This window comes from Diadema antillarum, unplaced genomic scaffold (genome assembly GCF_040938485.1).
Source record: "Diadema antillarum isolate AM-2024a unplaced genomic scaffold, OU_Dant_1.0 scf00000131, whole genome shotgun sequence".
In the NCBI taxonomy this organism is placed as follows: Eukaryota; Metazoa; Echinodermata; class Echinoidea; order Diadematoida; family Diadematidae; genus Diadema; species Diadema antillarum.
The window spans coordinates 2,669,822-2,685,115 of NW_027271020.1; the positions used below are offsets into that span (position 1 = coordinate 2,669,822).

Consider the following 15,294-nt stretch of genomic DNA (forward strand, 5'->3'; position numbering starts at 1 on the left):
ATTTGCGAAGGACGCGAATGGGTGGGATTTCACGGAGCACGCGAACGATTTGCGAAGGACGCGAATGGCAAAATCCAGCATTCGTATTTTAGTCTGCAAAAGATCGCCAAACGAACGTGAGGGTTCGGAAGCGTCGTCAATTGTTTGCGAATGTCGTTTTTACTTCGGCGAGAATTTCAAAAAAGTTTGAAATTTTTTGCGAACCTTTTCCGCACACTTGGCATTTCTTGGTCGTGATTTGCTCGTGAATTGTTCTCGAAAGCGTCTTTAAAGCCTCCTCATATGCGCAAGACCTTCGCAAGACACGCGCGATGTTCGCAAAATGTTCGTGAAACCCCAAACAGACTCAGAAACTTTGGAGAATGTCTCGCGTATGTTACGCGAAATCTGCAAAGTTTTTCCGATCATTTTACGACGTAATCGCAAACTGTTCGCGTACCTTTTGAGACATTCTCGCGAACGTTTAGCGCACGTTTGGGGGATGTATGACCTTTACGTTTTCTACAAATCAAATCGTAGCATACATCTAAACATCATTATTAAGAACTATATAGTAAGAAAGAAAGTAAAGACTAGCAAAAAGAAAGAGAAATGTTTGATGTAAAAAAAAAAATCGCAGAATACAATCAAAATGAATCCAAAGTATGCCAAAATTACAATTGAAACGAAAGATCATTAAACGTTGGTGGAGAAACTGCCAAAAAAAAAAAAATCAAATTCTATACTAGTGAAGATAGGTCCTAAGAAAAAAAACTCTAGGCACGCACACAATGGAGAAATTAGAGAAAAAGAAATGAGAAATACAGGAAAAAAAAATCAACTCAAGACAGCTCCCACCTCTTCTCGTCTACATTTTCTCCTATGATTATTGGAAAATTTGTGTTCGCATTTCCGTTGCGTGTTCTTCGTGTACGTAACATGCTGTACTTTAGGATTGATACACACGACATTCGCACATACGTCGTGAGAACTTCACACAAACTGGGCAAGAATGGTTTTCAGCTTCATGGTCGGAACACATTCGGAGAAAAACTTTTACGAATGTGAAGGCCGTGTCACACCATAACGCGGGCTTGTGGCGAGGAGGTAGTTTCCAGCACGTAGAAGATTTTCAGCGGGCGAACAAGAATGTTTGCAATTTTCATTCATGCCTTGTCATACCGTACGGGGGAACTTCTGCGGCTTGACTTGCGGGGAAACAAATTTACTCCAAGGAGCTCTCCGCAGTTGGTCCGCACCTGACAGTATCTAGCGCGTAGTTGCCCGGAGGTGCTCACGCAAGTCCGATTTAACCGCAGCCAAGTTTTTAGCATGACCAAATTTTTTTCCGGGTGAGTCGCGGGAATGCCCGTAGAGGTCCACGCAGAACGCCAGTAGGAGACCCTTAGCGGCAGTACTTCCCAGGCAGTTCCCACGCAGGTACTTCGCAGTCCCGTATGCAGCCAAGATAATGAAATTCTGCGAGATTTCAGCCATTCCATTAGAGGAATTCCTTCACTAAGTTGTCAGCCCCCACCCACGCGACTGGTACAAAGGTCACACAGTATACTCGCAAGTATAACGCGTCCAGCAAGTAAGACACATGCGCTGACTCGCACAAATCCTTTTCCACCCTCAGGAATGTCCGGTATGCTAGAAAATCCCTACACGTAACAAGCCCGAGTATAGCTTGCCCGGAAAGGTGTGACAGGGCCTAAACACGGTTGCGGGTAAAAAAATATGCGTGCGCACCTCCGGGCGACTAGTTTTGAGATACATGCTAGGTGCTGTCATGTGCGGATATCTACGGGGACCTCCGGGTAGTCAAAATTGTTCTTTGCAAGTCGCACGCAAGGCTGGTGTGACACGGCCTTTAGATTTTTCCATTCGTGTCTTTCGGCGCAAATCGTTCGCGTGCTTCGTGAAATCACACGGAACACGCGAACGATTTGCGAAGAACGCGAATGGCAAAATACACAGCATTCGTATTTTAGTCTGCAAAAGATCGCCAAACGAACGTGAGGGTTCGGAAGCATCGTCAATTGTTCGCGAATGTCGTTTTTACTTCGGCGACAATTTCAAAAAAAAAAATTGAAAAATTGATTTGTTCTCGAAAGTGTCTTTAAAGCCTCGTCATATGCGCAAGACCTTCGCAAGACACGCGCAATGTTCGCAAAGTATTCGTGAAACCCCAAACAGACTCCGAAACTTTGGAGAGTGTCTCGCGTGTTATTTTTCGCGAAATCTGCGAAGTTTTTCCGATCATTTTACGACGTAACCGCAAACTGTTCGCGTACCTTTTGAGACTTTCTGACGAACGTTTAGCGCATGTTTGTGGGATGTATGACCTACGTTTTCTCCAAATCAAACTCGTAACATACATCTAAACATCAAACAATTATTAACAACTATATAGTAAAAAAAGAAATTAAACACCAGCAAAGAGAAAGAAATGTTTGATGTAAGAAAATTGCAGAATCTAAAGTATGCCAAAATTACATTTGAAACTAGAGATTATGTGTTGGAGAAACTGAAAAAATGAAAAAAAAAAATCAAATGCTACACTAGTGGAGTTAGGTCCTAAGAAAAAACTCTAAGCACGCACATAATAGAGAAATGAGAGAATTACAGGAAAGAAAAAAAAAAACCCGCTTAAACTCAAGACAGGTCCCATCCACCTCTCCTTGGGTATATTTTCTCCCATGATTATTTAAAAAAAAAAATGAGTTGTTCGCATTTCTGTCGCATGTTCTTCGTTTTGTAAGATGATGTATTTTAGCAATGATACACGACATTCGCACATACGTCGTGAGAACTTCGCATACTCCGCAGTTGGTCCGCACCTGACAGTATCTAGCGCGTAGTTGCCCGGAGGTGCTCACGCAAGTCCGATTTAACCGCAGCCAAGTTTTGAGCATGACCAAATTTTTTTTTCCGGGTGAGTCGCGGGAATGCCCGTAGAGGTCCACGCAGAACGCCAGTAGGAGACCCTTAGCGGCAGTACTTCCCAGGCAATTCCCACGCAGGTACTTCGCAGTCCCGTATGCAGCCAAGATAATGAAATTCTGCGAGATTTCAGCCATTCCATTAGAGGAATTCCTTCACTAAGTTGTCAGCCCCCACCCACGCGACTGGTACAAAGGTCACACAGTATACTCGCAAGTATAACGCGTCCAGCAAGTAAGACACATGCGCTGACTCGCACAAATCCTTTTCCACCCTCAGGAATGTCCGGTATGCTAGAAAATCCCTACACGTAACAAGCCCGAGTATAGCTTGCCCGGAAAGGTGTGACAGGGCCTAAACACGGTTGCGGGTAAAAAATATGCGTGCGCACCTCCGGGCGACTAGTTTTGAGATACATGCTAGGTGCTGTCATGTGCGGATATCTACGGGGACCTCCGGGTAGTCAAAATTGTTCTTTGCAAGTCGCACGCAAGGCTGGTGTGACACGGCCTTTAGATTTTTCCATTCGTGTCTTTCGGCGCAAATCGTTCGCGTGCTTCGTGAAATCACACGGAACACGCGAACGATTTGCGAAGAACGCGAATGGCAAAATACACAGCATTCGTATTTTAGTCTGCAAAAGATCGCCAAACGAACGTGAGGGTTCGGAAGCATCGTCAATTGTTCGCGAATATCGTTTTTACTTCGGCGACAATTTCAAAAAAAAAAAAGAAAAATTGATTTGTTCTCGAAAGTGTCTTTAAAGCCTCGTCATATGCGCAAGACCTTCGCAAGACACGCGCAATGTTCGCAAAGTATTCGTGAAACCCCAAACAGACTCCGAAACTTTGGAGAGTGTCTCGCGTGTTATTTTTCGCGAAATCTGCGAAGTTTTTCCGATCATTTTACGACGTAACCGCAAACTGTTCGCGTACCTTTTGAGACTTTCTGACGAACGTTTAGCGCATGTTTGTGGGATGTATGACCTACGTTTTCTCCAAATCAAACTCGTAACATACATCTAAACATCAAACAATTATTAACAACAATATAGTAAAAAAAGAAATTAAACACCAGCAAAGAGAAAGAAATGTTTGATGTAAGAAAATTGCAGAATCTAAAGTATGCCAAAATTACATTTGAAACTAGAGATTATGTGTTGGAGAAACTGAAAAAATGAAAAAAAAATCAAATGCTACACTAGTGGAGATAGGTCCTAAGAAAAAACTCTAAGCACGCACACAATAGAGAAATGAGAGAATTACAGGAAAGAAAAAAAAAAAAACCCGCTTAAACTCAAGACAGGTCCCATCCACCTCTCCTTGGGTATATTTTCTCCCATGATTATTAAAAAAAAAAAAAATGAGTTGTTCGCATTTCTGTCGCATGTTCTTCGTTGTGTAAGATGATGTATTTTAGCAATGATACACGACATTCGCACATACGTCGTGAGAACTTCGCACAAATTGCGCAAGAATGGTTTTCAGCTTCATTGTCGGAACACATTCGGAGAAAAACTTTTCCGCATATTGGATTTTTCCATTCGCGTCCTTCGCAAATCGTTCGTGCTCCGTGAAATCACATCTTTTAGAATAGTCTCCCCTCACCTCCGGTGGGCTCGACAAAAATTAGCATGTTTGACTGTAACAATACGTGGTTTTTCCTTTGTATCAAAATTTTCATTTAAAAAAAATATCGTGTTAAAAAATCTGGTTTAGTGAAACTTTTTTATACGCAATACTTGGATAAGAACATTTCCACACGGAGTATTTTCATGATATCTATAATGGGATGCATGAGAAGGCCTACATTTACACTCACTTTTCTCCTTCTAAAGATTTCTCCTTCTGAGGGTCATCTTGCTTTATGTTTTGTTTTCGTATATTGTAGACAAGGCCAAGACACGATATTCGGGCCTATATAGAGGCTTTATATGTAAAATTCTCCTTTCTGCTGATTTAATGGGTCCCTGTACAACATCAGTACCAGGTAATTAAACTCAAATTATAATGTTCTTTCATCATGGCTATATTTTAAATATCGTTCATATTTTCGTTGACTCCGAGTATGTTTTTGTTGAATTCAGATTTGGAGTTATCCATTTGTAGCATCATTATTTTTACAACTTCCGTAACATGACCTTGGTCTCATTAGACTCGATAATGACAAAATAAACTTCATTTCTGGTCAGATCTATAAGGACAACTACTAGTATTGCAAATCTTGCCACAATTAAGGCGCCTGATAAAATTCATTGTTCATCGCTTCAATTTAGACAAGATATTTTGTGCTTACCACAATCAATCGAACATGCAGACTGATGGCAAATAGTGTGTGTGTGTGTGGGGGGGGGGGGTGCTATTCTTCATTCAGTATTGTGGAGATGGCTAGAGACACACTCAACAATGAATAAACCTGGGGGGCGTTTCATCAACGAGTTCGTCGGAGGTTTTCACCGACGAATTTGCTATCAGCCAATCAGACGCAAGGATTTACACTGACAACTGTTAAAAGCTAATGAAATCCATGGTCTGATTGGCTGATAGCAAATTCGTCGGTGAAATCTCCGACGAACTCGTTGATGAAACGCCCCCCTGTACACAATGCTATAGTTTACAACCAAAAGCAAGGATTCAACATACCCACTTTTAAGCGTGTGGGACCACAAGGACGAAAAAAAAAAAAGTAATTGAATGGTAGTTGAAGGTTTGATGGAAGATCATAAACCTTACTGAACTTACACGAGCAATAATCACAGATGTTGATAGATATGTATTATCGTAAATTTTATGAGAGAGCCATATTTAAGCAGTATGCATTGACTACTAGTATATTAGCCAGTAGCAGAAGTCAACAAAAAGGCGGAAGCTGTCCACAGCGCGTACACATTATTCCTGCACTAATGAATGGAGCGCATTCGTGGCACGTCTCGTACGTACTTATGTACGTTTTGACGATTGGACCAGGGAGGTGGAAGAATGATTGGACTTCTATGGTACATATACGTGGAACGTTACTGTGTCCTGCCGGCAGAGCCGAATTCGTATTTTTACATGCGTTAAAAACTCGCATTTTGTCGCTTTTACATTCACCCGACTTACATGTAGTACCTATACTACGGGGCATCAAGAGTCAACAAACGAGAAATCGGTAAGACACCATGACATGCGCTTAAGCATACAACATGAGGAAAGTTCAATGACTGGAATTGGAATAGTCTAGACCCGGTGTTATGGGTGCACCGCCGACGGTGAAGTCTTGCCGTAAAGTTGTTCGATTAGACCTCTGCTGCATTTGCTTGCTAACTGCAGACGGGTGTGTATCTAGAGCCCCTACGCATTACGGTACGTGTGTCGACGGTAGATCCTATATAACTGTTAGGCCCTAACATCCAGGTATTTTCAGTGTCTAAACACACATGCCTTTCATTGGCACGGTAGGGGCGTATCAAAACTCACATTAAATCTATGTGGCCATGCACCATCCATGATGGCCTGGTTTAAGTTCTAGACCCTTCAATCATGCTACAACAACTCTTGTTTTTTTTTAATATAGATTTAGCCTTTTTTTTTTTTTTTTTTTTTTTTTTTTTTTTTTTTTTTTTTTACTAACCACGGGCACGGAGCCGAGTTGCAGTTGTAACTTGTTTCTAAGATCCATGACCAGTGATGATGACCATTAAAGGGATGGTACAGTATTGGTGGAGATGAGAATTGGGCTTTTAACTTTTTGTGAGATACCAAGAAAACACTTATGAAATAGTACAGAGCATACCATTTCAAGAGGAATTCAAAGTTTATTTGATGAAAATCGGGTTTAGAGTGACTGAAACATTCAGAAACAAAGCGATCGTAATAAAATGTGGGTCCCACACTTTACTAAATACTAGAATCGCTCTGTTTTAGATATCTCAGCCATTTCAAAACCAATTTTCATCAAATAAACATTAAATTCCGCATGGAATTACATGCTCTTAAATCATATTTCATAAGAGGTTTCTCATTATCTCACAAAAAAAATGTAAAAAACCTGAAATTAGGTCTCAACCAAACAAAACTATACAAACATTACAATCCCTTTAATTAGTCAGCCCGACCAGACGCAGTGCACTAAGCAATAGCACAACGACTATAATTTAATACACTTGTGTATAGTTACCATTTAGTAAATTATTACACAATACACTATTACTGTAGACTCAAGGGGTGTATCCAGGTTTTTTTTTCGGGGGGGGGGGGGGGGGGGGGTCGTAACCACAATTTTTGGACCTTTACCTTTGCGAGGGAGCGGAGCGACCGAGGGGGGGGGGGGGGAGGGTGTGGGAAGGGGGGTGTCCCCCCTCCCACGGTAGGGAGTTTTTGAATTTTAAAGTGGGGCCATTTGGTGCATACCAAAGTGACTTTTTTTCCTGTTGTATGTAGGGTAAAAAGCCCTCAAAAATGTCTTTTACAAAAGTGGACCTTTTGAAAATTGGGGGGGGGGGGGGGGGTCGTATGACCCTCCCGACCCCCCCCCCCCACCTTGCATACACCCATGCGACTGTATGTAGAAATCTACACTGTACTTCTACCCTTATGCCTAGCACTAGGCACTGCAACTGCAAGTGCTGTATAACGTTACACCTCTACAACAACTAAAGAAATGTTAATATTGGACTCTCGGCAAAGTAGGATCTAGAATCTAAGTTAGAAGTTTAGTCTCCAGGGGGTGTTTCAAGAAGAATTACGTCGAACTTTAGATTTAAGTCTTAAGATGACTTAAGAGTAATGGTATGCTGTGTGGGTTTTCAATGTTTGTCAACTTTCTAATGAAAATGAAGATTTTGGAGACTTTTTTCATGTAGGCCTCTAGTCATTGATAATAAGCAAATAATCAATGCTGTTATTGTAACACAGAAATAATATATGTATTGATTTTTTTTATTGATTGATCACCGGTAATATTTGATATTTTATGTGTGATATGGGTTGCAATAATGTAAACTCTAATTTTGATGTTTTGTACCCCCACGTACGTGTCTAAACCTGCCATTCGTTTTGAATGAAACGGTGGACCCGTTTTTTTTTAGTATTCTCACACTTTCTTGAACTCGAATAAAGTCATGATTAAACAAAACATAACTATAAGCTGATTATTTGCTTTATATTCCACATCTAGGGTCCTAGTAGCCCGATCAGACGCTGTTAGTACGTTGTGCGAATACAGCGTCTGACAAACGAGGCATGCTCCATAACACGACTACAAAGCAAAGCGTTTCTTATGAAAATGTATACGTTACTCACGTTAAGCGCATGCTTGTATTACAGAAGGTTCATAAGTCCATAGAGAGCCCTCCACGATAAGTCCATTGAACAAAAAATGGTACTTTCTAGCACTGTAGAACAACACAGGAGTCCCCGACCGTCGGGTTCATCGTTGCAGAATTTAAAAATGGCGAGTTGACTTTGACTTACAATGTACGTACCTTGAGTATCTATACCGATTCGGATTTGTTGAGGGCAGCAAACAAGTTGTGGTTACGGGGCGCAGCAATTAGCTGTAGCTGCAGTGTCCCTGCCTATGTACTAAATTGCGCAATTAATCATATCAAAATGAAAAAGTTCTCTCCTGTGGCGTTGGAGGGAGAGACCCCCTCCTGCACCCCCCCCCCCCCCCCCAATCATTTCACATTCTTGCAGAGCTACAGTAGTTAATCCTACCCAGTTTGGAAACTTGGCATCCCTGCTGTGTGAGACATACAGATTCTTTGTTTTCAGTCAAAAATGGGGTATTTATTACCATACATGATGTACTACAATGTACTCCATTCTGGAAAGTGATATCCTACTAGTGTTGGTAAAATGTACATCTGAACTGGAGCTCTGTAATTCAAGCCTCATTTTCAAATAACCCCATGATAAAAGTTTCAATCGTGGCTCATGCATTGTGTTATTATTCGAGAATGGAGGCTTGAATTTAGAATTTGAACAATAGTACAACACGAGTACAGTGGTAGGTAATCTTACCGTCATCACAGTCTCGTGTACATTTTGTACATTGTGGTAGTCATAGTGGTAGTAAATACCACATTGCATAATGTAGATTGAAATCCCTACACAGCAATCAAATTTTGAGAAAATATTGCTAAGATTTGGATTGTACTTCAATGCCTCATGATAGATTTTTTTCCCTCTTTTTTTATTGGGGGGGGGGGGACATCATCTTGGAAGTAAAATTTGAAACTTCAAATGGAATGGGTCCAACTTATCTCATCGAATGGACATTTTTACAAATATGTCTGTGATATATTTAAAATGTTGCAAGCATACATGTGTGCCCATCTATCTTTATTTTCTCAACAGTGAATGGTCCATTCTCTTGTGCAAGGAAGCATGTGCCTTTGTAATTTATTACAATTCTCCCTGCCAATGAATACACTTGAACTTCATCTGTGATGTGGTATTGTCAATTGCTGCGCTTTAATATCAAAGCAGTATGATGTTAACCCTAACTAGGCTGGGGGGGGGGGGGGGCTCCAAGGCCCCCCCTCAACGTTTTGCGCGATGTATCGCAATTGCAAAAAGCTATCGCTGCGACGTTTCATGACTTTTTTCTTTCGAGTCTCCCGCATCTTTTGACACCAAATTTGCGACGCCCGAGCGCATGGTTCTGAAGTTACGCAAAAATATGTACATGCATGTCAGACCAAAAATTGCTCAAAAACGTGAATTCGTGTACAATTTCAATGCAAACTTTGCTTACAGGCAAATTTCATAAAAGCATGAGTATTTGGGGGTTTTATTGATTAAAATCAATGAATAACATATTTTCTTGTTCAGAGCGATGTCCCGGACAAATTTCATCGAAAAAACAATGAAAAAAAAATTAAGTCGAAAAAACAAAGAAATACATAAGAAATTATAAAAAAACAATAAAATACTGAAGAATTTTTTTCTGATATCACAATTTTTTTATTACGCTTGCTAAGGACACTAAAAATAATATTCACACAAAAAAATGTGCCTGTTTTGAGCTTTATTTTGTGATTTATACCAAATAGTCTGATTTCATGCATCATTATGCAAGAATTAGCATAGTTTAGCATAAATGATAATTTTTTGAAAAATTAACTTCAAGGTATTTTAGATTACATCATAGGCAATGTGTGTGCCAATTTTCGTCGTGATTGCGCGGTTGACGGCCAAGATCTGAGGGGGGGGGGGGCCTGGGAGGCCCCCCCCCCCTACTACAGTGTACCTAAATAGCCCGTGGTTAAAAGTCATAGTCATGTAATGATTTGCATTGAATTTGTCCTATTGACAAATTAATTTCTTTCTTTCTGTAGATCTGTGTGCTGACCCAGAAGCTGACATTTGATTCAAGGTTGATGTAGCAGTGAGCGGACAAATCTTTGAGACAGAGAGAGAGAGATAGAGGAGTGGTTGGAGGAAGACCATGGCATCCAGTGATGTCGACAGGACCTCGCCTCCCGATATCTCGGTGACAGTTCCCAGTCCTGAAGAGCCAGCTCCAGGAACCAGAGACCTACAGAGAGCAGTCTCGAGTGATGGCGGGCCCAACGGGAATGCGTCCGTTTCCAGCTCCCATGGTAGGCAGGATTCGACCCACTCGGTGGAGTCTGGCATCCATGGCTTGGACTCTGATGGCGGCGGAGGCGACACGGCCAGTTTGGAGGACGGGAGTGGTACCCTCAAGGCTAACCCCAAGCAGAGGGGCCGCCAGAGCATGGACTCTCTTGGGGCAACCAGCCAGGGCAGCGGTGATTGGGACACAAGTAGCCTGGCCAGCGAGGGCAGTAGCCCGGGAGGGGTCGCTCTGGGCAAGAGTGGAAAGATAGAGGTCATGAGGGCAAGCACAGAAGAGGAGCTTTTAGCGTTAATGGAAGAACAGAACAGGTATGTATGTAATGTAGTGTAACTGGCGAGCTACACGTGTATAGGGCTTACACTCGAGGTCTTATAAATTACGACCTCCTCTCATGAACAGATTTATCTTTTGCCTGTAAATAAGACTTTAGAATAAAGAGAAAGATAATTACAAACAAAACGACTGCTTCTCTCCACCTTCTAACACTAGTTATAATTTGATAACTATACTTATAGTTTGCTAATTTATTATACTAAATTTGAAACAACTTTCATAGAACTATTTTGGTGTTGTAGGTGCCCACTGATATCATGCCCGGGTGATTTTATCAAATGAGCGTGCCAAGATGGCTGCTTCAGAATTGAGTGCATGCAAATACATCCCAAGTGGTTGGCTCAAGTTCTCAGGTTTGCCTCTCCAACATGCATGTACATGTATCCCATGTATAAGTGTAAGTATCGAATCATGATATTGGAGCACTATTGTTTTTGCCATAGTTCATTGTACATTTTTGATTGACAGGCATGAAATATGTGTCTGTTCCCAAGTCCTTGTGATGGGTTGCATTCAATCTTTGTAATTGTAGGGTTGCATCTCGGACACTTGAGGCTGAATTAGCACTTGTATAAGTGAATAAAGATACTTGTAAGTCGTAGAGAATATAAACAGGATTATCTCAAATGGATCTTTGAGACAAACCTGAAAAATAATTGGAGAACTTCATCTCAGTAAGGAGAAAACTTACTTGGGTACATTTACCTGTTTTACTTCTGAGAGATTTCCTTGGGTTGTCTACATGTAATCTTTTATTTGTGTCAGATTCTAGTACTAGCAACCAATGTGTCACTGCTTTAAGGTATTGTTTACCATTGGGAACAGTGATTTCAAAAATATTGAGTTTAATTTCTCATTTGATGCATTTTATATTAACAAAATCAATACATTAAATGGGTAACTTAACTGGCCAACAACATTACCGCAAGAGCGGCTCAAATTTGTAATACTGCAAGCTTACAAAAAAAAAAAAATAAATAAATAGAAACACCCATAACTGCTAAAATATCATTTAGTGCATTGAACAGCCTGTAAATATCTCGTGAGGTAAGAAGATACACTCTGTAGCTATTAAAACCTGTGACTTCCTCTTTCTGCAGTTTTAATTTACTGGAATATGAATCACATAGATTTAACATGTACATTTACATATATAGTTATAAATAATACACTTACTTTAATATTCATGTAGGTACTTATAGATAATTGCTGCTTTTCAAAAAACAAGGATATAATAAAAAAAAAAATCTAAGGTAAAAAAAAATAAGATGAATGCATGTAAGTAATACAACTTGAACATGGAGCACAGTATTTCATTTAAACCTGCTCAGTACCATCATGGTAAAATGCTGACATTTAAGATGTACAAAATTGTACTGTAGCCATCACCGGTGATAAGAGTTGATCTACCATAGACTGAATATATACTGTGTGAATATTGGGTACCTTCACTAGAATATGGCAAATGAAGTCTACACATGCCCGATCAGGAAATGCAACATGAGGAAGACATTGTAGCTGTGCATTCTTTTAACACCAGATGTGACATACAGTTGTACTACCTTAGTGTCTGTATATTGTACTCTTATTGTACTCTTAAAATAACAAGAGACCTTTGATTATGTGATGGAAATACCAGATTTCAGCTGATCCCCCTTCACATTAATAGTCCACAGCTTAGAGAAGGCTCTTTCACACGCCCACACACACTTGAAATTACAAAGTTTTTTCAAACATTGATTTTATACATTATGAAGTATCTATGAAAACCGATAATTCGCATTATGTATGGACACACACAAAGCAATTTTCATTCCATTTGCAAAAATCATTTCTTCTTTTTTTTTTTCTTTTTGAAGGAAACCTTCGTAATGTTTTGCTACATTGTACGCCCTGTCAGTGGGAACAGCACACTAAAAAACCCTTGTTTTTAATCGATGCAACTTGTCACACTACTCTACAGATGTAGAGTGTACATTGTTTGTATTTCTTGTATTAAGGTGCCCAGGTTTTAACTGGGTCATTGTTTGGGGATTTTAAGTGCAGGTATTTCAACTGCTTCACTTACTGCTGAATGAGTTTTGTTGGGTATGTGTGAATAAAATCATGTATTAATTAATTAATTAATTAATTTATTTATTTATTAATTAATTCATTTATATTTATTTGAATCTATTTCTTCCAAATTGCTGTGTGAACTAAAAACTGAGATCTCTTGTGTATGAACGGGCCTAGAGAAAAGGTATCTACAAATGTACGTAGGATAGCGAGTGGATGTACGTTGTATACGTGTTTGTGCTGTGGCTCATAGGGTTTTTGATGTTTTTGCTGTACAGGTCTTAAAGTTGGCAAAATGACATTAAGTTGATCAATACAGTAATGTAAGTATGATGATTAGACCGAGTGATTTGATCCCATTGGCATTGTACACTGTACAACCCAGCTTACCAGTCAACATTACATGTAGTTTGTACTACCAACTGAGCTGAAGCCAGTTCAGTGATATAAGAGTGACATGAGTAGTGTAGAATTTATATAAAAATATCTCTTATCTTTTCCTCAGATTTTCTTATTTTGGTCTAATTGAAAATATGAAATCATTCATCCATAATTTATAATCATTCCAGGAGTGCATGTTATTCGGAATCATTTGATCGGAGGCAATGTAAACAAACATTTGTATGAATACATGATTTGGACTTTTTTGTTCGGTTTTTCATTGTTTTGTTTTCTGCTGCAGCCCTACATTGTACAAAATGTAGCTTTCATGCAGTATTTAAAAGTCATATACAGACCATGGAGCTACAGTTGTACACGCTGGTGTGTTGCAGCTCCTTGTTGAGTGTTAAACCATGGAGCTACATGTGTTGTACAACAGAGATTAGCTCCATAATTTAACACTCTGCAGTAGGTACACTGTACAATGTACATAGTGTATTCACTTACAAGTTTTCATCGAATTTCAACAATTACGTGAAGCAGTACACGTAAAGCCTGGCTTTCAGTTGTGCTTTCAAGTGTAAAGTACTCACCCAATTTCTTTTGCAAGCTTGGAATGGTGCATTAAACGGCAGTGCATTCAATCTTGCTTGTTTATGTGTACGTGTCTTTTGTAGCATACCACATGTACAGTACATTGTAATGTTACTGATTTCATACTAATCCACTTCAAGATTGAGCACAGATTTAATAGTGTTTGCTTAAAAGCCAGAGACCTATTGGAGGGAGTTCAGTTAAGAAATAAAAGAAAAAAAAAAAAGTGGGCAAGCTACAATGTCTCATACTGCGTGACTCACAATACAGCCTTCTTTGAATACAGGTACTCATCATATCAAGTGATTGTGGTATAAATGTACACTTACACTGTGTACCCTACAAATGTATACTAGGCAGTCTCCATTGAGTCATGTATACATGTATTCTACATTATAACATCTAAGTACAAAATATACTGTATTCTCTCATTGACAAAGTTGATCTTCTATGTACAGTTAACGAGGTATGCGGTACAGTTAACGAGGTATGCGATTCAGTGTGTTTGAACCCTCTCATTGAAAAAAAAAAAGAATATCGTTGTGAAAAGACTGGTTCTTTTATAGTCGTGTCAATGTCTTGATGCTATCAACAGTTGGGTTACCTGGGAAAGTGTCCCTATTCAAACTCTCAAAATCATTGGAGAAAGGCCAATTTCTGTGCAGATCTTTTTTTATTTTTTTTCCCCCCCAATGCTCTATTCAGAGTGAATGTGTAAGGAATACAGTCTCTGTACAGACCCCCCTTTTTTTTCAATGCTTTATTCAGAGTTAATGTGTAGGAAACACAGTTCTCTTGTATAGTGATAGATGCTATGGGAAGCAAGTTGCAAATGAAAGTATCTTGATTGCTCTCAAGTATGGGTACTTTGCACATGTATGAGTAATGTTTGCCATGCAAATAATGACAGATGTAGGACACGTTTGTCTACATGTATTGCTTGTGATGTGATATGAAGGATGGGTCTTTATACTTGGAGGCATTGATCATGCACTTGAAATGAAGGACGAAGAAGCTTCAGTGTACATGATGTAAAACTATGTCAGAACTTTTGTACTTAAGTATCATCGATATTGATATGGTGTACACGATTGTGTATGAACACAAAGTTTTCAGTTTCATACAGTGTGTGCAACATACATTTTCTTCAATGAGACTGGTTAGGAACTCATTGGCCCTGTGATTCTTTTTTTTTTTTTTTTTTTTTGCCTGTACATTATTCTCTATAGAGTGAGAGAGAATGTAGTTCTATCTATCAATACTCAAATCATTCAAAGAATCATCTTTTTCAATTACAACTTTTTTTTTTTTTTTTAGTACCAACTGAGGGTAGGAGAATAGGGATTTTAGTTGTGTTTTTCTTTATTTCTGTTTTTAGGTACAGTATAATGGTATGAGCAGATGTCACCGCACAAC

General features: G+C 39.5%; 1 protein-coding gene across 1 annotated transcript in view; it reads left to right on the plus strand.

Annotated features, from left to right (window-relative positions):
• Nucleotides 1–5,936: 5,936 nt before the first annotated feature.
• The window catches only part of LOC139720691 (ecotropic viral integration site 5 protein homolog), a 123,974-nt gene continuing 114,616 nt past the window's right edge, over nucleotides 5,937–15,294 (plus strand). Inside the window, exons 1-2 of the mRNA XM_071632046.1 lie at nucleotides 5,937–6,075; nucleotides 10,250–10,820. Of these exons, the coding sequence (XP_071488147.1) occupies nucleotides 10,360–10,820 (461 nt within the window). The 5' untranslated portion in view covers nucleotides 5,937–6,075; nucleotides 10,250–10,359. The remainder of the gene's footprint in view (nucleotides 6,076–10,249; nucleotides 10,821–15,294) is intronic.